The sequence below is a fragment of the Psittacula echo genome (genome assembly GCF_963264785.1).
Source record: "Psittacula echo genome assembly, chromosome: 5".
In the NCBI taxonomy this organism is placed as follows: Eukaryota; Metazoa; Chordata; class Aves; order Psittaciformes; family Psittacidae; genus Psittacula; species Psittacula echo.
Genome location: NC_137739.1, coordinates 86,852,549 through 86,875,740, shown reverse-complemented (window position 1 = coordinate 86,875,740; position 23,192 = coordinate 86,852,549). Strand labels below are relative to the sequence as shown.

At 40.7% G+C, this 23,192-nt stretch overlaps 1 protein-coding gene across 2 annotated transcripts in view; it reads left to right on the top strand.

The window, feature by feature from the left end:
- The window catches only part of SHANK2 (SH3 and multiple ankyrin repeat domains 2), a gene marked incomplete at both ends in the record, with an annotated part of 306,577 nt that overhangs the window by 92,884 nt on the left and 190,501 nt on the right, over positions 1 to 23,192 (top strand). For both annotated transcript variants that reach the window (XM_080618796.1, XM_080618797.1), the window contains one exon: positions 10,089 to 10,202. In XM_080618796.1, coding sequence (XP_080474922.1) covers positions 10,089 to 10,202 — 114 coding nt within the window. The remainder of the gene's footprint in view (positions 1 to 10,088; positions 10,203 to 23,192) is intronic.

The following is a 23,192-nucleotide window of genomic DNA, read 5'->3' as shown; positions in this document are numbered from 1 at the left end:
GCTCCATAATTAGACTTGCTCCAATTATGATACTACCTGCAAAAAAAACAACGCAAGAAGAAATTAATCCACTTCTCAACCACTTCTCAAATCTTCTTGTAATAGCATGATCTAAATTGAGACCATTGATTTTTGTGGGGGACACTAACCAATGAATGTCAAAAAGATGAAATAGAAAATGAGGTTGTGTCTGGTTTGTGAATTTTGAGTCTTTATTTAAGGGGAAAATGTATGTTTTCTGACTATAAATTAATTATTAATGTTAGAAAAAGGAGGACATACCCATCCGACATGAGATCATCCCTGCAGGGATTATGTTTTCAGCTTCAGGGGTGTGATTTGCACATTGAATTAAAGTCTGGCAGAGGTCTGGCAGTTGTAGGCACTCCTGGTTTAGAGCATTTCATAGAAGTTTGATGCAGTAAAATGTGGTGAGATTTCTGTACATGTCAGTCTGCTTTCAGAAAAAGTTTGGAGAAAGAAGTATACACAGGGGTTGTCAGTGTTATCACTTGGGATGAAACCTTGTGAAGCATAATTCAAAGGCTGCTTGCAGGGCAAGGCTGGAACATGGCCAGCCTCCCCTTGCTGAGCAAAGGCACAACTTTCGGAACAAGATCAAATCCTATTTTGTGTTACCATGTCAATGGTTCCTCAGTTGTCACAAAAAATATGTCAGAAAGAACACGACAAGGTCACATAGGGAACAAAGAGTCCAGGTAAAAAGACAGCGCTGCTTTAAAAAGGTCTCGGTTGTGTAACTGTTGAGGAAGCCATAGGTGACAAAAATCCAGGTTCAGTTAAATCTGGATTCATATCCCTGTTCCAGTCAAGATCTCATTATTTATAGAGATTAAAAACATTACTCCAAGGTGAGAGATTGACAAGTTCCCTCTCCATCACCCCCAAGCACAAGCAGTAGAGCTCTTATAAGCCTCAGTACTTGCATGCTGTGTGAGTGCCAGAACCACTGGCTATAGGGAGGTCCTGCTTTCAAACTCTTTCTGAGCAGAAACTCCACTAGCTACCTGATACATCATCTATCTTTTAGAGATCTGCTTAGCAAGGGCATGAGCCAGTCAACACTGGGGTCGTAATTTTCTGGGGGTACACATATCTGTTTGGGGTTTAGCAACTCACTGTGTGCAAGTGCTTGCAGGAACCCCATGGAATTCAGTTTGTTCTCACTTTTAGCCTCACATTTAAAAAAGAAAAGCTCTCCTCTGTGAGCTTGGCAGCTGCACTGTTCTGTATAAAACACTGATGCTGAAGTACCAGCTTCTTGAATTGCTTTGGGAAATTCAAACGTGTATTGGCATTTGCAGTGGGATTCTGACCCTGGGGAGATGCTCGTCACATGGACATCCCATGAGACTAATCACAGCGAAGATGTAGCAAAGCATTCCTTACAGGGATAAAAACCCAGAACAACATATTAGAGAAAGGGATTATTTGGGAGATGTTTTTATGGATTTTCTTTTTTAACTTGGTAGAATTAGAAGGGTCAGGGAGAGGGATGAGTTCCTGAACTCTTGATGAAAAGTTCTTTCATCTGATGAAGATGAAGCAGCGTTATTTCTCTTTCTAAAACCACCAGAAGTGCACGAGTGACAGTGGTTCACAGTACTACTGAAGGAATGTACACATCCAGGGAAACTGCCCAGGGAAAGCTGTCAATGGGCAATGTCCAAAGCAAATGTAAACTAAACAGAATGGTCTTGTATTAATAGGATGTTACGTAGCCTGTACAAAAATATTTGCTTTATTTTTAGTTGTTAGTCATACATCCTGACATCATTTGTGTCTGCCACTCAGAGAGAGGGGCCATGGCTGCTGTTAAAATAAATCTGATAATCTTTATTTGTGCAAGAACAACCCCAATCTTATGTTTTCACATCAATGAAAAAGAGAGAGCTTCATTCCTCACTGAAACACTTTAAGTATAGATTGTTTCTTTCTTCATTTTGTATCTAAAAGTCAACAGCAATAAATCTGCCACAATCCAAACACATACACACATAGAGAATATATCTGCAGTATTTATTTTAATCAGCTTTTGTGTTGCTAAATTGAATTCTGACACTTGAAATCAAGTGGCTCCTTTTATCATAAAACTCAGCTATATGAAGAGAGCACAATGCTCCAAAGTTCTTTGTGAGTAAAGAATTAGCATTTTTCTATGTCATGAAGCCGAAGTGATACGCAAGTATCTGTGCCTCCTTGGGAAGGTTGCTGTGACTCAAGCCCATAGTAGCACATCTTGTTGGAAACATATCAGATACAGGTATTGACAGCCTGGTGCAGACAATCTCCTGTCACTTAGAAACAAAACAAATCAAAACTGTTTTCAAAATCTGTTATATTAAAATATACCTGAAAGCATAGAATCATAGAATGGTTTGGGTTGGGCAGGGATGCCTCACACTAGGCCATATTGCCCAAGGCTCTGTCCAACCTGGCCTTGAACACTGCCAGGGACGGAGCATTTACCACTTTCTTGGGCAACCCATTCCAGTGCCTCACCACCCTCTCAGTAAAGACTTTCTTCCTAATCTAAACTTCCCCTGTTTCAGTTTGAACCCGTTACCCCTTGTCCTATCACTACAGTCCCTGATGAAGAGTCCCTCCCCAGCATCCTTGTTGCCCCCTTCAGATACTGGAAGGCTGCTATGCATCTGAATTGACCCTCGTTACAAACTAAAACCCTACACAGTTGCCCAGTTCAAGTACTTTGAGTACTTTTGAAGACTCACCCCACTCACAGTTTTGTTTCTCTTGTCTTTCCATGTGTTTTTATGACAGCATTTCTGTTTGCCAGGTTCTAGTTATTTCTTCCAATTTTCAGGTCCCAGATCACAGTATAGCTTGTCTATGGGTGGCTTCCCACTGGAAATTTTGCCTTTCCTCTCTTACTTTTGTTGCCTGCCTTGTTATTATGAGCTCCTCTCTTTCACCTGGGCAGGGCTCAGTTTCTTTAACTCTTGCTGTGATTAAACAGATTTTTCTAGTGCTTAGTGTCTAGAAAAACAGGGAGTTATTTCAGTATCTCAACCGACTTGTCCATGGACCTTCTGAGATGCCTCCTGGGCAGGCGCAATATGCACATTTAAGAGTTTACCACACCAAGGCCTGTTCTCAGCCACACTCTCCAGGGTCAGACAAATGGTAGTAATTCAGTAGTAATGATTCAAGCACCTGTTCTGGGCAGAAAGTCAGGAGCTGTCAGCATTAGAAATACTGACCCTTGCAGCAGCTTCTCTTCTTTCAGTGTGAGCTCAGCAGCAGAGCAATCCAAATCTAGCGCTAACATTTTCATTTCTTATGAAAGCTTCTTGTAAGTCATTTTGAAAAGGAAAGATTATTAAACCCCTGCTGTGCTTGAAGATACTGCCAACAGGCAGTGCTTGTGGGCAGGAGGGAAAGTTGGTCTCCGGGGCTTTAGCGCTTGTTAGATTAGTAAATAAACTATTGGAAAGGGAAGAGCCTCCAAAATGCTGTTTTGTTTCTTCAGAAGCATTTTGTACCTTGTGTGAATAAATATGGCAGCAGTATTTAACCTAAGAGGTTTGCATAAGCATTGCTTTGCTACTCTTTTCTATGAAGGATGAAATTAATGTGCAGTGGTATATTAATCTTACCCAGATTCATTGGTCTATTTGGCTTCTTTCCTGGCTCCTGACTTGATCAGTTTGATTTAAATTCCCAACATAAATAATTATGTCTCATCACAGCTAATAACCTAACTCATTTCTTCAAGCTGCTGTATCTGAAGAGCAGGAGAGAGCTCTGCTTCAAGCTGATACATCAGAGTGTTGTAGCAAAGACATGGCCTCGCTCCCACTCCAGCAGGAGAGCTTGCTTTGCTGTCAAGACTATGAGAAAGTGTTTAGGATGCAGGAGCATCCACAAATCCCCATCGTCTTCACTCTTGACTACTTAAAAGCAGCCTGCCTTATGTAGTCAGTAACTGGCCTCGAATATCCAGGAGATGGAGAGTACCAGAAGACAGAGAGGAGCTGTGAATGGTATATGAGCACACTAGCATGGTCCCACACAACAGTACAGGCTCCGGATCTAAGTTAGTTTGGGATCTCTTCTTGAATTAATGCTCTCTACTCTGCAGCCCCTTGACCTGTAGTCTGGGAGAAGAGCAAAACTTGACTCCATCTGTACATTCCTTGGCAGAGATGGTGATCAGCTTCACAAATGGATGCCTTTTTCCAGTGCTTGATAGGAGTTTTTGTCCAAAATTCAAATCAGTGCAGAAGATTTGTTTCTCATGCTGTTTTTTTCTCTCTCCTTCACTTTCCCAAAGCTATTTGAGACATTCAAATGAGAGGAAAAAGACAATCTTGTAGAAAGATGTTGGCAAAGATAAAAAGGGAAGAAACAAAAAATACAGGGACAAATCTCGAACAGTTCTATTTCAGCTGAACCATATTTCCTCAGATTTAGAGAGTTATGTGCAGATTGATGTACATGTAGATTCTGACGTAGTGAGTGGTTGCTCTGTAAATAGTCACTGCCAGCTTCTCATCCCGAGGTCCTTTTCCTGAACATTGTTTTTTGCACAGTTCCTTTCTTGAGGAAGTAGAGGTGATAAGAGATGAAAGCTCTTTTAACTCAGGATCTAGCCTGACACAGATTGTGGTGAGAGTGGTTTGGGCTGGTGACCTCCACCTAAAGCCTGCAGCTAAGGCTCTTTAGTCTTACCATCTATCTGCTTGCAATTTGGTGGCCATAGAGGCACAACCTGCTGCAAGCTTAGGCTATGGCAGTTGGACTGTTAGGAGGGGGCAGACAATTAAGTACTGAATTAGAGGTAGGTAAGGCTCTTCAGATAAATCAAGAGAGTCACTTGGATTGCAGGAAGCTAAACTCCTTGAAGCCACAGTTGGGTATGACACTTCTGTTTTGGAGGCAAAACTGGAAGTTAAATGTATGTTTAACAACTAAGGAATATTTTCTTTCCATGTTGTTTTACTAATTTGGTTTCTCTCTGAGGTTACATAGCCCAAGATCATAGAATCATAGAATGGTTTGGGTTCAAAGGGACCTTAAAGCTCATCCAGTTCCAGCCCTCTGCCACAGGCAGGGACACCTTCCACTAGAGCAGGTTGCTCCAAGCCCCATCCAACCAGGCCTTGAACACTGCCAGGGATGGGGCAGCCACAGCTTCTTTGGGAAAAGATGGGAAAGAACTGGTGAATTTGCTGCCCCACTACAAGAAATATGTGTCAAATCTCACTGCTTAGGTCAATTATACCAAATCATTAGCTGCAGATATACAAGGCTTCCCCTCCAGATTGTACATGGCCTGCACACGAACATGTTCTCCATGGCAGCTGGGCACAGTCACTTGTTTGCATGCTGGAGGTCTGTGTGCGGTTGTCATTGAGGCGACAGACAGTGACTTCCTTTCCAATCCTGATCTCCAGTTATGTCAGTCTCTCTTGATTAAGACTTTGAAAGCTGGAAGTGCTCTGCCCATGAGGCAGAACAGACGGATCCTGTTCCTCATTAATCGCAGGGAGGGAGGGATATCTGTCAGGAGCAAACAGCAGTAAAGGAATCAAGTGCAATCTAAACTAAACCCACTCTTCAAGAGTGAGCAAGATGAAGTTATGACTTGTGCTCACCTTCATTTATGTCATGTGTAAAGTTTGAGTGTCACAAGGAGTTTACAGATAGAATGCCCCATTATTTGATGGAAAATATACTCTATTTCTTGATAATGAAGGGAGCTGTAATGTGGAAGGATAAAACTGAAGTGTTGTTTTGATAAAAGTGATTTTCTGGTAGTATATTGAGTAATGAAGCTGTTTGAAGTATGTCATTAATATTAATTACAATACATACAGTGTCAATAAACTTATAGGAGCTGCAAGAGACAAAGCATCCTATGATTGCTCAGCACTGTATATACTTTTGTGTTGTTCTCTGGACTTTGGCAAAGCAGAACCTGGCTGATGTTAAGTATAATACTTTGAAGACATTAACATAGAAGATCATGATTGGCACCTGCCTTGATATTTTTTCCTGTTATTCAGTTGTTTGGTCATTGTCCAATTTTGGTTTGCAGTTTGGTTCCTATAAGTGAACATGGTTCTTGTTTTAAACTATATGTTGTTGTGAAAAGACATGCCAGGATTCCTGATGTTACCAGAACCTTAATTTTACTCTTCCACCATCAGATTCTCTGTGTAATTTACGGTGTGCGTAAAGAGATTCCGGCCTGCTCCTGCCATAGCAACCATATAGAATCATAGAATAGTTAGGGTTGGAAAGGACCTTAAGATCATCCAGTTCCAACCCCCCTGCCATGGGCAGGGACACCCCACACTAAACCATGGCACCCAAGGCCTCATCCAACCTGGCCTTGAACACCACCAAGGATGGAGCATTCACAACCTCCCTGGGCAACCCATTCCAGTGCCTCAGCACCCTCTCAATAAAGAATTTCTTCCTTATATCCAATCTAAACTTCCCCTGTTTAAGTTTCTTCTGTTTTTCCTAAAAGCAAAGGAAAAAAAGAGTGCTTGAAATGCTAAAGCTTAATTATTAATTTTGGGGAAGTTATCCTTTTGATTTACCATTGTCATGTCCTTCAGAGGGGAAAATGTTGAGAATATCCCTTGCTGGTATCAAATCATCTATTACAATGTGTCTCTTAAGCACTGTTGTAGAGGGAAAAGAAAGAAATGGCCTCATTCTAAAAAGGCCTTCAGGGGGACAAAAGAGAAATGATATTTTTTGATTTATCCTTCCAGTGCCCAGTTTCCACATTGGAATACACGAAGTGTTGCCGGTTTTTAGCAAGATGTAGATTATAAAGGCTTTGGCTCCTGCTGCAGAATTTCTTGCTAATGGCACCACTTGAAATGTATTAAAAAGATGAGTTCAAGTTTTTGGTAGTGTAGAACCCTTGAGATCTCAACTTGTACCTTTTGAGGATCAGGCCATACGGGATTCTCCTCCATCCCATCAGCAATTTGTCTCCATCTCTGCACATGAGCCGCATCCCTGTCACCTGCTATTTACCTCTTGTGTCATCTTTGTGCCTTTGCAGTTCCACCAGGCATTCCCTTCCTTTTTGGGCACCAACAAGGGTGTTTTTACTTGATAGTAAACCCAAAGATACTGTCACTTTGGTTGTGGGTGTAATCTCTAGAGAGGCTTGACCCAGAATTGTGAAGGCTGTCTGCAATATGACAACACCTCATTTCCTCTTCAGCCTCTTCTCCATAGGCATCATCTCTTCAGGCAGGACTATGCTTATTTTTGCTTTGCTCTTGCTATTAGTAATAGCTAATATTTAATGTAATAACGATCTAAAATGGGGCTGGTTTTACTCTGTAGTAATCAATTTTCAGCTTGCACTCACAGATAGACTTACAAAGCAAATCTTGATTTGAATGTCTGACCTGCCATACCCACATTACTTAATGGGTGTGAAATACCCAACTTCCTTCTTACAGCGCTTGCTGGAGATGGAAATATCCGTGTAATTCGGAACGTCACAATAGCAGATCTGACAGATTAATAGAACCCGGAATTAAGGATGTCTTTCTCCATCTCTGAAGTAGAATCATAGAATAGTTTGGGTTGGAAAGGACCTTAAGATCATCCAGTTCCAACCCCCCTGCCATGAGCAGGGACACCTCACACTAAACCATGGCACCCAAGGCCTCATCCAACCTGGCCTTGAACACCGCCAAGGATGGAGCATTCACAACCTCCCTGGGCAACCCATTCCAGTGCCTCACCACTCTCACAGTAAAGAATTTCTTCCTTAGATCCAATCTAAATTTCTCCTGTTTAAGTCTGAACCTGTTACCCCTTGTCCATCCCCAGCATCCTTATAGCCCCCCTTCAGCTACTGGAAGATACTACCAGTAGTTCTTGTTCTCCCTGTCTTGCAGCTTGTGGAGTGAAATCAGGACTGGGATTCAGTGCTGCAAACTCTCCTCAGAAAACCCCAATTAGTTGCAGTAGGAATTTTTCACTGCCTGACATTTTGAGATTTCTCTTGGCTGGAATCCTACACTCACTTGTATGAGTTGAAGTGAAATCAGTGTACAGTAGGATCCTACAGTAATTATCCTATCCATAGATATTATTAATTAAATGTTCATGCTTCCTTATATATAAGAAATATATTCTATCCTTCTGTGGACAGGGGTTACCTTGTGAGAAGTATACTGGAAGCTGATGAATACCCTAAATATATTGGATGAATGATGGGGCTTCTGTTTCATGTAACATTGAATTATCAGATCGACTTTGTGTGTTAATGTGCCCAGGTCTGAGATGTTTTCAAGAACATCTGGAATTGATCAATGTGTTTTTCATGAATTATGCCCCAAATTTAGACGTATTCATATCTTCATTTATATAATGTTTATTTTAGTGATACAATGAAAGCACAGATCTGGTTTCTTCATTTTTGCTTGCATTTAGGTTTAGAGATGAAGTGGTGTCTGCTTATGTTGACAATAACAATAGGTGTGAGGTAACTGAAAGAAAAAGCTTACCAAAATGGTTTTACTCAGTTTCAGTGGCACTGTACAGTTGTGGGTGTCTTCCAAGGTCCTCCTCTATTATCCAAGAACTACTTGGGTAGGCATCAGGTTTCTCATGTATGTCAGCGGGGGCTTGATGAACTGTGCATTTGGGACTCATCCAGGTGCAGGATTTTGCCTGACTGGATCTGTTTCCTGGAGCTTAATGTGTACTTCTCATTGACAGGGATGTGTAAATATGCAGCTCATGAAATCTGTATCTCTGAATTTACTACTTTAAAAGACTCAAAACTGACACATTGAAAAACATTTTTCTGTCAAATATCTATGTTAAGAGATCTCCCTGCTTTGTAAGTAATACCACAAATAGCTTAGGATTGCACTGGGTAAAACACTTGATTTCAAATGCAGTTTTATAGGTCCTGGTGTGTCAAAGTAAACTTCTCTCAACCTCTCAGGTGTTACCAAGATTTTTCTCTTTCCCCCCTCCCCATCATTGATTTAATTTTCATCTTACTCTGCAGTCGTGCAAAGCAAGTTCAAATACAGTGCCACTGAGTCACAGCAATTCCACTGACACACAGAGTTCAATTGGAGTCAGGGTCAGGGACTACAATGATGCAAACGTTAGCAGAGAGATGTGCTTGGGCTGATTAGCCTAGATTTTCAGCGGGGGCAGTTACCTTGGGTAGCACTCAGCTAATGGATCTGTGCTGTGACAACTTCCATGGGCTTATTTATTAGACATTAAGAGGGAGTTCTTCCCTGTGAGGGTGCTGAGGCGCTGGAACAGGGTGCCCAGAGAAGCTGTGGCTGTCCCATCCCTGGCAGTGTTCAAGGCCAGGTTGGATGGGGCTTGGAGCAACCTGGTCTAGTGTGAGGTGTCCCTGCCTGTGGCAGGGGGTTGGAGCTGGATGAGCTTTAAGGTCCCTTCCAACACAAACCAGTCTGGGATTCTACTGTCATTCTCTTCTACCAAGGAAAAATCATTGAAGCATGTTAAAACCTCTATGTTGTGTATCGCACTGATCGGATATTGAAGTGTTTGCTGTGTACTCAGACCATTAAAGGATATTAATCAACCTACATTGCAAATCTCTGGAGCTGCCTACTAAATAAAATAGTATGTTTCTTTAGGAAGTAGAAAGCATATGAGATACCAAAATATGGATCATGACCCCCCCAGTTTCAGTGTGGGTTCAGTATTACAATGGGTTCAGCACTTCAGTGTAATTTAAACAGGCAAGACAACTATTTTTGGTCATAGTATGACCCTGCGTTTATCCTTAATAAAAGCAGCAATGAGAAAACTGAAGATGGAAAGAAACATGTGAAGGCCAAGGAAACTTGTGACAAAATAAATACAGGAAGAGGTTCCAAAGGTGATCAGGGAGGGTCGCATTTAAAGGTTACTCTGTGCCCATTTTTGGGGTACTAGGTCTGAGTACAATGTTTGCCTTTACAATGTGATGCTCAGTTATTACTGAATGTGCTGTGTAACTAATCTTGGTATTTAAGTGAGAAGAGAAAAAAGTCTGATTTCTGCCTGTGTCTGTCTCTCTTTAGTTTTAAGCATTGGAGAAGGTGGATTCTGGGAAGGCAGCACCCGGGGACATATTGGATGGTTTCCTGCAGAATGCGTTGAAGAAGTTCAGTGTAAACCAAATGAAAGCAAACCAGGTAATCAGATCAAGTTCCTGTTGAGTCCTAACAATGACAAATGCAAGGTCCAAGCAGAGAGGTAGCCTGGGCAGCAATGTGTTATACAGCAGTGGAGAATTAAATAAAGCTGAGCTGCTGAATTAAAGAATAGAGAGAGGTTTATTGATCAGATTTTACTGGATGCTGTCCAAGCAAACAGTCTTTCTCATGAGGGACTGTGCTATGAAGTACTGCAAAAGCTTTTACACAGAACTGCATGCAGACATTTTGTAAAGCATTATGCTGCCTTTCATTTCCCTACAGCATGGGAGAATGGCCAATTAGACAATTAAATAATGGAAGAAGATCTGGTCAGTATCTCCCAATCTGAGATAGGCCTACAGTGTATTTAGTTCTTGTTCACAGCAGTGAAGTTACCTCTGTTGACCTTTTACTAGTTTTTTGAGGAGGTGTCCATTAGTGAGATGTCCCATATACATCCTTACTGGTGGCAAAGGAAATAGAATCCCCTTTATCATACACTTGTCTTGCCGTGAGTAAGTAAAACATAAATGACTTTAAGCAAGGAGTCTTTACAGTTCTGGTATAATAAAAGAAATGTACCTTAAAGCATGTTATTTTAAGAATTACCTACCAGCTAGTATCTTCTCTGCTTTTAGAATTAAGATATGAAGACATGCTCTCTAATTAAAAGCTCATTATAAACAAGCTCTGAGAATATAATTCATGTTCTTCAGGAGTGTATGCGGTTTTAAATTCACTATTTATGTGCTTTGGATATCTGATGTATTGATTAAGAACTTTGGGCAATCTATACCTAGTGCATACTATTGTCTTTCTCATTGTTTTTGCTATTTGCTTATAGGACAGTGTGAGTAATAATGTTAAGTAGCTTAAGGCTTTAATTATACCATTCTTCTACTCTATATAAGATGAAAATATAGTCAAATAAGAGCAAAATGGGCATATTTTCTACACCTTTGAACTTATGCACTCGCATATTTTACTGGGCTATCCTGAAAAATGCCCTGCACCCAGAAGGCACAAATGAGGTACAGTGCTTCTCTGTGTAATGCAGCAGAGGTTGGAGCTGTGAGTATGGAAGATATGAAATCAAGAGGATGTGCCTTATTATGATTGGAATATGGTATGGACTGAAAGCAGCTGGTCGCTGAGTTCTCTGTGCAGTTTAGCTTCATTCCCTTTGCATAGGGAACAATGGCAATGAAAGAGAAGAGCTTTATAAGCAAAACCCAGCCTGTACTCCCTCCGAGTACAAAATGCAAGAGTAATTTAGAAAAATGTGTTAAGCATGGTGAAATGATTAGAAATTAAATTAGGTCTTCTGGGATGGCTGAAAGAAGCATCACAAACTGGTGCTGTAGCAGGAATTTGCATCCTGGACTTTGCAAAGCAGCAGAACTTCTTATGGTAATGATTTAGAAAGCGGATCATTTTAATGTGTAGGAAATGAATCTGAAACTCAGCCTTTTTCAGACCAGCACCAAAGTAACTGTTCTTTCCTCTAAATGAGGTTTAGGAACATTTCTTCAAAGAGCTTCCCTTTGCTATTAAGTTTGAATAATGGTGTTTAATAGCAGCTTGTCATTTGCACGCCGTGAATGAAAGAAAGAGGAATAGTTCTTGGAAAAAAACAAACCACAATTAAACACTATGTGCCCAGTAAAACTGGCAGGCAGGTGTTTCATGTCCTGCTGATTTATAATCTCACTCCTAAGACAAGTTCCAGTTTCAGGGAACTTCACTGCCATCCCAACTGTTTCCTGGAAGCAGGCAGTACAGAACAGCACCTGGACCCTGTGATCTCCTCAAAGATGTCATGCTAGCTTGGCAAGGTCTCTTTTCCCCCAAAAAACCATGTTGACTGGCATTAATTCTCTGTCCCTTCTTTAATCCTTCAGTAATTGAGACTTGTAGGAATGATTCCATTATTTTGCCAGGATAGATGCCAGGCTTATTGGCTTTTAATTATCCAGGTTGTCTCATTTGCCCTTTCATAGCACAGGACCTGCTGCCTTTCAGTCTTAGAAGTTGCCTTGACATTTTGAGATCTAATGAACAAAGAACACCAAAGGAAATCATTATCAGTGGTCTGCTGAGTTCTTGTGCCTGCTTTGAAAAAATGCTTATACACAAAACCTTCTGCCACCTCATTTTAAAAGAAGGGCAGCCTTAGGAGCCAGTTTTTAACATTCTCCAGCGTTACGCTTAGAGTGGAGGTATTCCTTCAGATGAGATTGATAACAACATCTTGCTTTATCCCTGTACAAACACAGAATACAGGTGTCACATACTTCTTCTTTCTGCGTTGACACTTTTCCTATGTTATTTAGTAATGAACCAATTCATTACTTAAATTTCTTTGTATTCCCAAATATACAATGCTTTTTTGCCAAAATGTTCTATTAGAAGAAAGTCCTATGCAGGAGAAGCTTGATTTGTGTAACTGAAATCTATGCAGATGTGAAGCACTACCTTGGTTTAATAGATATCTTACAGGATTTATTAGCTAAGTGCTGTTGGTGCTGCACAGAATCATGGGTCATCTTGCATCTCTGGCAGTAGTAGTTTGCATCCACTGAGAATACAGTGTGTGATATAGCTTTGTTTCATTTTCTACCTATAAAAAGAAGCAAGGCTTTTCATCTGACCTGCTTATTCTCCCCTCAAAATTCATTCTCCTTCTTAAAATAGTGAGAATTTATACGTAATACCTGCCAATGGGAAATGAAGTACAGAAAAATCTGTTGTCCATAAAATCAGCTGCCTCACCAGTGGAAGACAGAGTTTTCATTCTTCTGCTCAAGTTAGGTATTTCCATTTGTTCTAATTCCATCATTGGGTCTTACTCTGATTTGAGAGATTTACTACAAAAACACTATTAGACTTGTGATTTTATACTCCATGTCCTTCAGAATTCACATTATCTGCTTGCCCATAACTGAGGTGCAGTATTTGCTTTCAAGCTGGAAATGATCTTTAACTACACTCTGTCTTCACCATTTATTATTCCTTCCTCCCTCATGTGCCTGAAGAACTCTTAGATTCTACAAATGATACTGAAACAAAGGCAGATTCTGCATGTCTTTTAGTAATCCTTGCTGTCTTGCACCTCTTGGCCTCCTCAGTGCACCTTTCCCTGAGTTCCATGCTCATCCTTAACGTCAACTTTGGGGTGACTTTTCATTCAGTAGCATCCTCCATGCTACATCCTATCCTGCTGCATTGGTGTACACCTTGCTAATAGTTGTAGTTGCTGTTTGAGTCCTGAGAGTTTATTTCAGACTAGATCTAATCGGGGCATGTGGCTTGAACCACCATTCGCAGTCGTCCAAGAGCTCATTTTTCCATAAAAGAATCTGATTTCCAAATTCAGGTCTGTTCCGTCCTGTGAGCTGCAGCAGAGGGGGCAGCACTTACCAATACATTACCAATGCTAATGTAGATGCGCCCATGCTGACCCCTAGTGTCCCTGGTGCTCTGAGCAGACACAATCTGGCACCGAAACTGAGGGTTCTCCTTCTGAATGTCCGTACTGAAACGTTTGGTGTAGCTTACTCTTGAGGTTCCAGCACCTTGAAAACATCATGACAGATTATCCAGCGGTAGTATAATTCCCTTGCCCGTTTCTTTTTGTGTATATAATCATACACAAATGTCATAAGCAAAAATTACGGCATTTCTTAGCCAACATTCCCTGTAGATTTCAGAAATCACCAAACAAGTCAAAGTTGTGCTAATAAAATGCATACTTTGCTACCCAGACTGCTATTTCTGAGGTATCAAATGTTCTCTTTTTTCCACATTCTCAGTTTTTAACACCTTGTGAAGTCAATAAAACCAGATTTGTGCCTCATTTCCACCATCCCTTTCTGTAACTGGCACAACAGTCTGGTCAGCCAGGCTGCTAGAAAATTGAGCTGCCTTCTTTCAAAAAGGGAGGTTGCCTTTGCTGTGCATGGGGGAGCCAACATCTGCATGAGTAGCTGTTCTGTCCTCTGTGGACATGAGGCTTGGCACACACTGTATCTGAAAGGTGTCTTCCCCTTCTCGGCCACACCAAGGTTACTTTCTCCATGCTGCCTTTTGCAAGAGTCACCACCATTTTTTGTCCACCAAAATATACGTGGGTACTGTTTGGAAAAATAATAGTTGGCGTAAGAGGATGTTGGGGAAGGGACCTACTGAGTGGTTATATGGCAGAGCATAAGCTGCAGCCTTGGCTGTGGCCTGTATGGACATATATAGGCTGCCCAGAGTGCTAAAACACTGTATTTCCCTGTCTTCTGCTCTTAGGTAGCTTATGGCTGATTTCAAACATGCCCTGTTTAACCTTGCATGGGAAGGTGGGTGCTATAAAATGAAATTCTGGCATTCTTTTTTATAGCTTTTTAAGCAGTGGCGGAATCACCATCCCTACAAACTGTGTAGATAAAGCCCTTAAGTGACATGGTCTAATGGTGGACTTGGCAGTCCTGGGGTAAAGGTTGGACTTGATGATCTTAAAGGTCTTTTCTGGTCTGGTTGATTCTATGATTCTATCTCAGGGTAGTGATATGGTAGGTACATTGCAAAGCAGCGTTATTACTGGCTGTACTCCACAGAAATTCAGTCTCTGTATGTGTAGGCACCCCATTGCATCCCAGTGTAGAACAGAAAGGCCTGGAAGTTTCCAGCCCCAAATCATCAAGCCCAGAGGATGTGGTGGAGCTCGTGTTCACACATATGGGTTTCTTTCCTGAATAGAAAAGGGAAGAATGTGCACCCATCTTCAACCTGACATGCCAGCAGAGCACAGCTTGTGTGTACATCCAAAGGACCCCAATGGGAGTAGACCTGGCCCTCAGCCAGCTACAACAGAGTACTTGGGTACAACCATCACCCTTCTCCTTCCTGTAAGATCAGGGTCACCTGGTTTTGGCAGTCAGGGGCTACATTTACACAGATGAATGGTTTAAGATGTGTTTAAAGTCTCTGATGGGGCTTTGTTCAGTTTTCTTCCAGGTAGTAGTTCCTGAGCTCATGTAAAAGTGCAATTTGTGAGTTGTAGCTCTGGTCCTTCTAGAAGAAGGACAGGAGTCTTGTTTTACCAGATTTGCCGTTCAGATATAATAGATAGCCAGAACGTAATCAGCTGTAAAAGCACTCCCTAATCACACGTAATTGTTCATGTAAAGGTCAGCACTGGAATCAAAAAACAGAAAGCAAAAATCTTTTCATCCAGCCTTGCCCCTTAATTACCTTTTAGCAGTGATCCAGAGTAGAAAAATCCTTTTTAAACAACTTCTTTTGTTCGGATCAGTTCTGGCTGATGGAAATGGAAAAACATTGTAGAGATTATTAGGAAAATCCTATAAACTAAATAACTTTGAAAACCACTGGCAGGAAGAGGGTTTCAATGAGACAGAAGAGCCTGCACATAGGAGATGCTGTCTGACCAGATAAGCATCTCGTAAATGCTCCTTCCACATGATTTTACCTTGAATAGAAGGCACCTGTGTTATCTGTGACAAAATTACTGTGCAACTTAAAAGTGCTTGGCATGAACAGCAGCAGTTTGGGACAGAACATTGCTGCAGCTGGAAGGGCTAAAAGGGGAGAAGTACAAAAGCAATTTAAATATATAAGAAGGTAGAGGCACATTTTTGTTAAGAAAGTTTGCCCATGCCAAACAGGAGCATTGCCCAGCTCTCAAACTCCGGTACCCAGAGCTCCGACTGACAGGTCAGATAGTATATACCCCTGCCTTGGAGAATACTGCCCAAAACGATGACCTTGGAGATACTATTTTCTGCCTTGCTTCTATGTTTTGCACGATGAACAACATAGCTCACATGATTCTGAAAAGTTTCATCCTTTCAGAAGTGATTTTCTGCCACAAAATATGTTCCCTGTATACAAATTTGTAGTTAAAAAATGTGACTAGGTGACAAAACCCAGCACAGTGATCATTCACAAAGATACTGTGTTCTGTTGTATGGCTTAGAAGGATCAGGAATATGCTATGTAGCATGGTTTGCATTCCCCTCCATCAGTCAGTGGGAAAAATACTTTATACTGGAGAAAGAAAGTCAATGCAAACAATGAGATCTGAGGTGCTAGCAAGCCAGTCCACAAAACCCAGCTAACACAGGAGCTTGGTGCAGTAATATTCAACTAATTCTGACAGCTCTCTGTAGCTGAGGATGTAAATCAACTCCACTTTTTGTCTCAAGTAATGGCAATTTAAAGAATGAACCTCAGCAAATTTCTGCACTTCAGCTTTGCTGAGCAAAGCCTTTGTGTTCTCAGAAATGATAAACAGCAGTTTGGGAGAAGACTCCTAAATGAATTATCACTCAATGCTAATTTGGAAGCAGAGGTAACTTTGGAGCTGGTTTTGCCTGCAATCTGGCCGTGGGATGGAGTCATCTGCTTCACACACAACCCGGTAATGTGTGTGTTCTCTCTGACCAAGGGTGCCTTGAAAGACCTTGCAGCCTTTCAGCTTTGGTCTTCTGACCAAGATGCAATGGAGGTTTCTTACTATAATGGTAGTATTTGTAAGAAATATTGTAGAAGACTGAATCTATACCAACTCATTTCATTGATCAACTTCTCTCTCTCAAATGACAGTGGTTTTCCTTTGCTAATGGTATGAGTTTGGTTTCAAGAAGAGTAAAATAAAGTATCCCATGATAATAACTTCAAAATTTATCCTGAGAAGCATTAACAAATTATCCAAGAGAAAGAAAATCCAAGCCTAGGTGTAGAGCTTGTACAGAGTGTAAGCCTGTGAGCATCTTCATCTCTGAATAGTAATTTTAATTCATAATATTTTACTGTCTCGGCTCCTCGGCTGATGTGCATTTCATCCCTTTCACTCTGATTTTCATGCTTGCTAAGAGCCACTTAGGAATAACTCTAATCAGCTGAAAAGGACCAACACAATTCTCTAAACCATTGAAATAGGCTAAAAATGAATTGCACGGCAATATAAAAGTAAACTTACATGTTAGGCAACGCAACATTTCAAGTGCATCTGGGATTGCTGATGTGTGAAATCAGACATGCAAGCGTGGAGCTTTTCCTTTTCTCATTTGTTCTGCATTTTTTCCTCAGAAATATGTCTATCAAACCATAGAGCATAAAAAAGTGCAGACTCCAAGGAGTGTCTCAAGGAGAATGGAGTGACCATTATAATTTCTGTCTTTTACTTCCAGCAATGTGTTCACCTTTCCCTTCCAAAATCACAGTCCAAGCCAATTCAAGCCTAAGAGCAGATACAGATACCAAAAATGTCTAATGTTACAAATTACTTTAGAAGTGCAAAAAAGAAAGAGGTATAAAGTGAATGAATTATAAAGGGATACAGCCTCCTGAGGGATTTAAGCCCAATTATTGGTTTAAGACAGAACAACTCAGCCTGTGGCAGAATTTGATCAGCGCTGTTCTGCATGTGCTAACAGTCTAGACATAATACTGAATTCCTAATTCTCTTGTGAAGCTCCACATATAATCTGGGTTTATTTCAAACCACCAAAGTCTAGGGTCAAATTATTGGAGTTTTAACCAATTTGGCGTATCTCAATAATTATTAATAGTCAAAAATCCTTTGCTTTCACCTTCTGGAATTTTGGAGCATTTCAGATTTCATAAAGAATATGTATTTTGATAGTAACATCTTCTCCCCGTACTAGTAGTTCTTTATATTTATTAGAGATGCTACTTAGTATCTTATGATCCTATGATCGAATGTGCTTGCTTTTTGCTCTTGCTATAAATATATTAAATTATAGCAGCAATAGCTTTTAGCTGTTATTTTTATTTTACATCCATTTTTTCCTGGCGTTCTCTTTAGTCAGGATTCACTGATGCACCTGGGCAAATATGCTTTGTATCAGAATATAACTTCTATTAAAATCATCCTGGCTATCTATCAGCATTAAAGAAAGTGCCATATTTCATTGAATTCATCTCATTTAGCATGGCCTAACACTTTTTAAAGCTGTTTACTTAAAATGGCTGACACAAAGCAAGGCAGGTCTCAGCTCTATGCATATGCTGAAAGTGTTGATAAAGTCATCTTTTCCTTCTCTAATCTCCCAAATGACACATTTGGGTTTTTTTCTCTTCTTCTTTTTAATGGTTCAGATAAAAAGGCTTGACAACAGAGCTTGAAACCCCTTTGAAACACTCCCCAGTTATTTGAGATAAAATTCATATTAATTTAAGGAAGATGATAGGGTATCTACTTACAGTAATGGCAGTGCTGAAGGTGATCAGGAAAATGATACCTAAGTAGCAGCAGCTGTTAGATAATCCATATTCTGGTCTTGAATTAGGTCATTGCTTTTTGCTTCCATACCTGCCTGCAACAAAAGAGAATGGAAATGGGCTTTTTCCAGCTTCCTAAAAGCCAAGGCCTGATGGTGATAAAATGACTTGATAATACACTGCTTGATGACAGTAACTGGTCATAGTAAAAGCAACGTAAAAACAAGGATGTTATTTTGATTCATTAAAAACCCCAGTTATTACATTCCATACCACTTGCTGATTGCAGCATGAGCCATGTAAGTGGAATACTTCCCTTGCTGGAGAGCTCTGCTGATTTTGGTATTGGATCAGTATGAAAGGGAAGCTCTGGAGCCTCACCTCGCTTTTTGAACTGTTAACCCAGACTAGTGAGGTAAGGGGTTTAAAGTGTAATTTCCTCAAATGCAGATCATTTTCTCTCCAACATTTCATCTTGGGCTCAATAAGCTCGAGGTAGGAAGCCCCAGACCTGACCAGCATCTCAGGTGGCCTTCAGCAAGGTCACAAGGAGTTGTTTTTCTGTTAGAGGCCTCACACGCTCTTTTCTCCCTCAAATTCTGTTGCTTTCTGTCTCCAGATGTCTTGTTCTTGGATGTCTGCCACTGTCTGTTTTGTGCCTGCTGGGGGGCAGAGCACGGTCAGATGGGACTGGTCAGCATGGTTGCAGTAGACCTTCTGAGCAGTGGGTTTAAATGTTATGCCTCCAGTAACTTTGAAACTTGTGCCAGGGCTGTGCTTACTCAGCCTTGCAATATCCAGAGTGTGTTTATTTAGCTAAGTGGTAGAGCATCACATCGATATTGATAGTCTTATTTTTCACGTCAGGAATGAGTTATTTGTCTTCAGGTGAAACAGGCAAATTGGAGTAAATGTTTCTAATTCTGAACTCACAGAATATATTGAATTTTAAATGGTATTGGAACTTGGCTACGTTATTTATAAAAGCGTGTTTGTGTTTGAGGCTGAGCTGGGAAATCTGGTTCTGCTTCGAACGGAAGGATGCCCACTGACTTTCTTTCCCCTCAATTCAGGCTACAACTCACAAAACATGCTGCAAAAGTCAGGATAATTTCATGGATGATTTAGAAGCAAAAAGGACTTTGCTGTATTGTTTTGGGGCTTTTCTTGTAGGAAAAAATTCAACTATAATGACACAAAAATCACAGCAAGCTGTACTTTGTGCTTATAGATAGGTTATACACGGATCAGGCACTACTTTAATGTTATCCAGAGACATGTAATATAGTTACGTATTTTGGCTGCTCTCCTGGAAATAACAAAAGGAATTACAGTGAAAATTCCCTGTACAACATACTGGTAGCTTAAGGAAATTAAATACAATGTAGCCTTGACTCATTTATCTAACAGTTCCTTACATTAAAAAAATTACAATATGTGAAGTAAAGGTTAAGAGGAGTAAAGGAAACCTCTAGAAGCTGTAATGTTACCTTTTGGCTGAGCAGTTAAAATGTTGGATTATAAGAGTTAAGAACTGTATTTCTGCTTTACTGGACATGTTTGTGTGCAATAATCCCCTGCAGGAGATGGAAAACTGGTTAGGTAATGCGTAGAAGTCTTTGCAACCACATTATAATGAAACAGTGAGAGTATTGGTGTTCCAGTGCGTGCTGAAAGTGTTCATAGATGCTATGGGAGCTATGCATGAACAAAATCAAAATGGATTGGCAAAACCAATCTGGTCAGATATCTGCAACACTGATAAGAGACAGGGCTGGAAAAAAATCTTGGCAGTGAAAAAGAGGCAGATACATTGAAAAATGCTCTGTGCCATGAACGTGTCTTTGGCAAAGTATATTTGCAGGAGGGAAGGGAAGGGGTTGGGTGCTTGTAGCACATCTGCATTTTGGAAGGTGTCAGGTGGAAAGTACCTAAGCACAAGAATAACCCAACATTTCTGTAGCTGCAAATTAAGTTGTATGAATGCAGACATGCTTACAGGTGCTTTTACGTGGACAAGTAAGAGACAGAGACATCAGTTTATCAGTTGCTAAGTGAACTAAAGCGTTTCGAGTGGTATCTCCGTCTTGTACAACGTTGCATAATCACATCGGTTTTGGGTGCAGATTTTGTGCAATAGTGTTTTCCTAGTCAATTCCAACTTTTTTCCTCTCCCTGTTTCTGCTCCCAGTTTTACTGGCACAGAGCTTTGTGTGGCTGCTCTTAGTGCTTTTAAAGGGAAAGACATAGTGCTTTTAAAAACAGTTGTTAGTTTTTAAGGCTGTTCTGTAAGGAGACTCGTGTGGAAAACTGATCAGTGATTAATGGAAAGGTCGGGAAATTAATGGAAATGCAGTCGATACTGCATAGAACTACAGCCTGAGTCAGCTGCCCAGTAACACAACAGTTATTGAGGAGCAAAGCTAGCAGGCACTTTCTGCTTTGGAGTATTAAGCTGGTGGCAATTATAAAGCACTTAAAAACATTTAATCCTTTCTATGATGCCTTTGTAGAATGAGTAGAGTTTAACTGACTGAACACAGACAACAAAGCTGCAGTGGAAAAAGACCGGTATCCTCTAGCTGTATAAATTTCTGTGGTACTAACTTTGCCACCTGAGCTCATCACCTACAGGTACCTTTCTACCTTTGTAGTATGTCTGTGTGCTTCCAACATTTAGCTCACTCATAACTGCAGGAATGCAAGCCAATCCTTTGCTATTCACATTGAACAAATTAAAAGGAGGAAGTGGGAGGAAGGGTGGAAATCTTCATGACGTTGTTTCATAGAATCATAGAATGGTTTGGGTTGAAGGGACCCTAAAGCTCATCCAGCTCCAACTCCCTGCCACGGGCAGGGACACCTTCCACTAGAGCAGCTTGCTCCAAGCCCCTGTGTCCAACCTGGCCTTGAACACTGCCAGGGATGGGGCAGCCACAGCTTCTCTGGGCACCCTGTGCCAGCGCCTCAGCACCCTCACAGGGAAGAGCTTCTGCCTAAGAGCCCATCTCAATCTACCCATCAGAATAAAACTCCACGATAAAATATTTCTAAATTAACAAAAAAAGACAAAAACCTTTTTAAATAGCAGCTACTGTTTTCATTCTAAATGTTTTCTCTCTCAGATAAGTTATAAACTAAGGTTTTTATGTTATGTTTTAGCATTTGTTAGTCAACACTTCGAAATGAAACAGTTGTGTTCCTGACTGCAAAACCCTAGAGGTTACAATTCTCTTTTCATTTGCCAGGATAAAATCTATCCTTTGGGTTGGACTCATATAAGACTTTGAGGCCTTAGTATGCCACTGCTGAAGAGAAAATGAATATATACACAGGAACTATCCAAGGGACTTCCACAAAAATCACACACCTTGCTAAGATTTTATCATCCAAAGACAGGATACAGTCACATGCAGTGAACAAAAGACTATGAGAAGGAACAATGTCAGGAGTTACTTATTTTTAAGAACCAGGGGATGTTTAAAACATAATAGAAAGAATTATGATTTTTCTGACAAGTGCTTGCCCCAGAAAACAGAAGGGCAAATTGCAGGTAAGTGCAGTGGTTGGTGCTACAGGAATTAAAGCTTAGATAAAATCAGAGGAGAGATACAAGGCAACATTGGGATAGAAGTGTAATCCTTCTGATTTTTCTGTTCATTGGTAAGTACCATTACGATCCTCGATGTAGGCGGTTGCCTGCTGATAAAGTAATGCTCACAGACAGAAGGAGAATCTGGCTAACAAGTGAAACAGTGAGTCTCAAGATAAGGAACTCCTTTGGCTAGAAAAGGGACTTGCAGTGTTGCTGTGGTGCTTTGGTGATAACAGCTCAATATCTAGTTTCATTTTGAACACTTCAAACTCTGCATCTTCGGAAACTTCTGTTCAGCTGTATAAAGCTGTGAAAATTAACTTACAAGCATCCAGGCATGACTATTATAGGAAAGAGAACACAAAATGATTTATTCTTTCCCCTTTTTTTTCCAATTTGCTTACTCAAATAAAGAAATAAAGTGAAAAACATAGCAGTACCCAAAGCTAAGTTACTGGGAGGAGGTTTGATAGGGCATGCTGTGTTTGAAGGGTGCACTGCAAGGCAATTGAAGGGGAACTGAAATTCCTAATTGCTGATTACGTTAGGAAGACAGTTACATCAGGTGAACCTTTGTTTGGGCTCTCATTTTTGCTTCATTTCTAGGAAACAAGTTTTAAGGGTTTAACTCTTTCATCATAAATGAATGTGATTTTCATGGTGTATGTTGCTGACATGGTGAGGTATTCCCTGTTTCAGAATCATAGAATCACAGAATAGTTTGGGTTGGAAAGGACCTTAAGATCATCCAGTTCCAACCCCCTACCATGGGCAGGGACACCTCACACTAAACCATGGCACCCAAGGCCTCATCCAACCTGGCCTTGAACACCGCCAAGGATGGAGCATTCACAACCTCCCTGGGCAACCCATTCCAGTGCCTCACCACCCTTACAGTAAAGAACTTCTTCCTTATATCCAATCTAAACTTCCTCTGTTTCAGTTTTCTGGGCAGCAGGTGGACAAATGAAAGAAGTAGTTTATTTTCTTGAAAGTGTCTGGTTTAATGGGGACAGCGGTAGAATCCATAGGAAAACAGGAGGGTGGAAATGATTGTTGGAATCATTATTCTCTGCAATTAAGAAGGAGGTAGTCCCCCTTTTCATCTTTTCTGATTTATGCCTGTGGGGCAATCT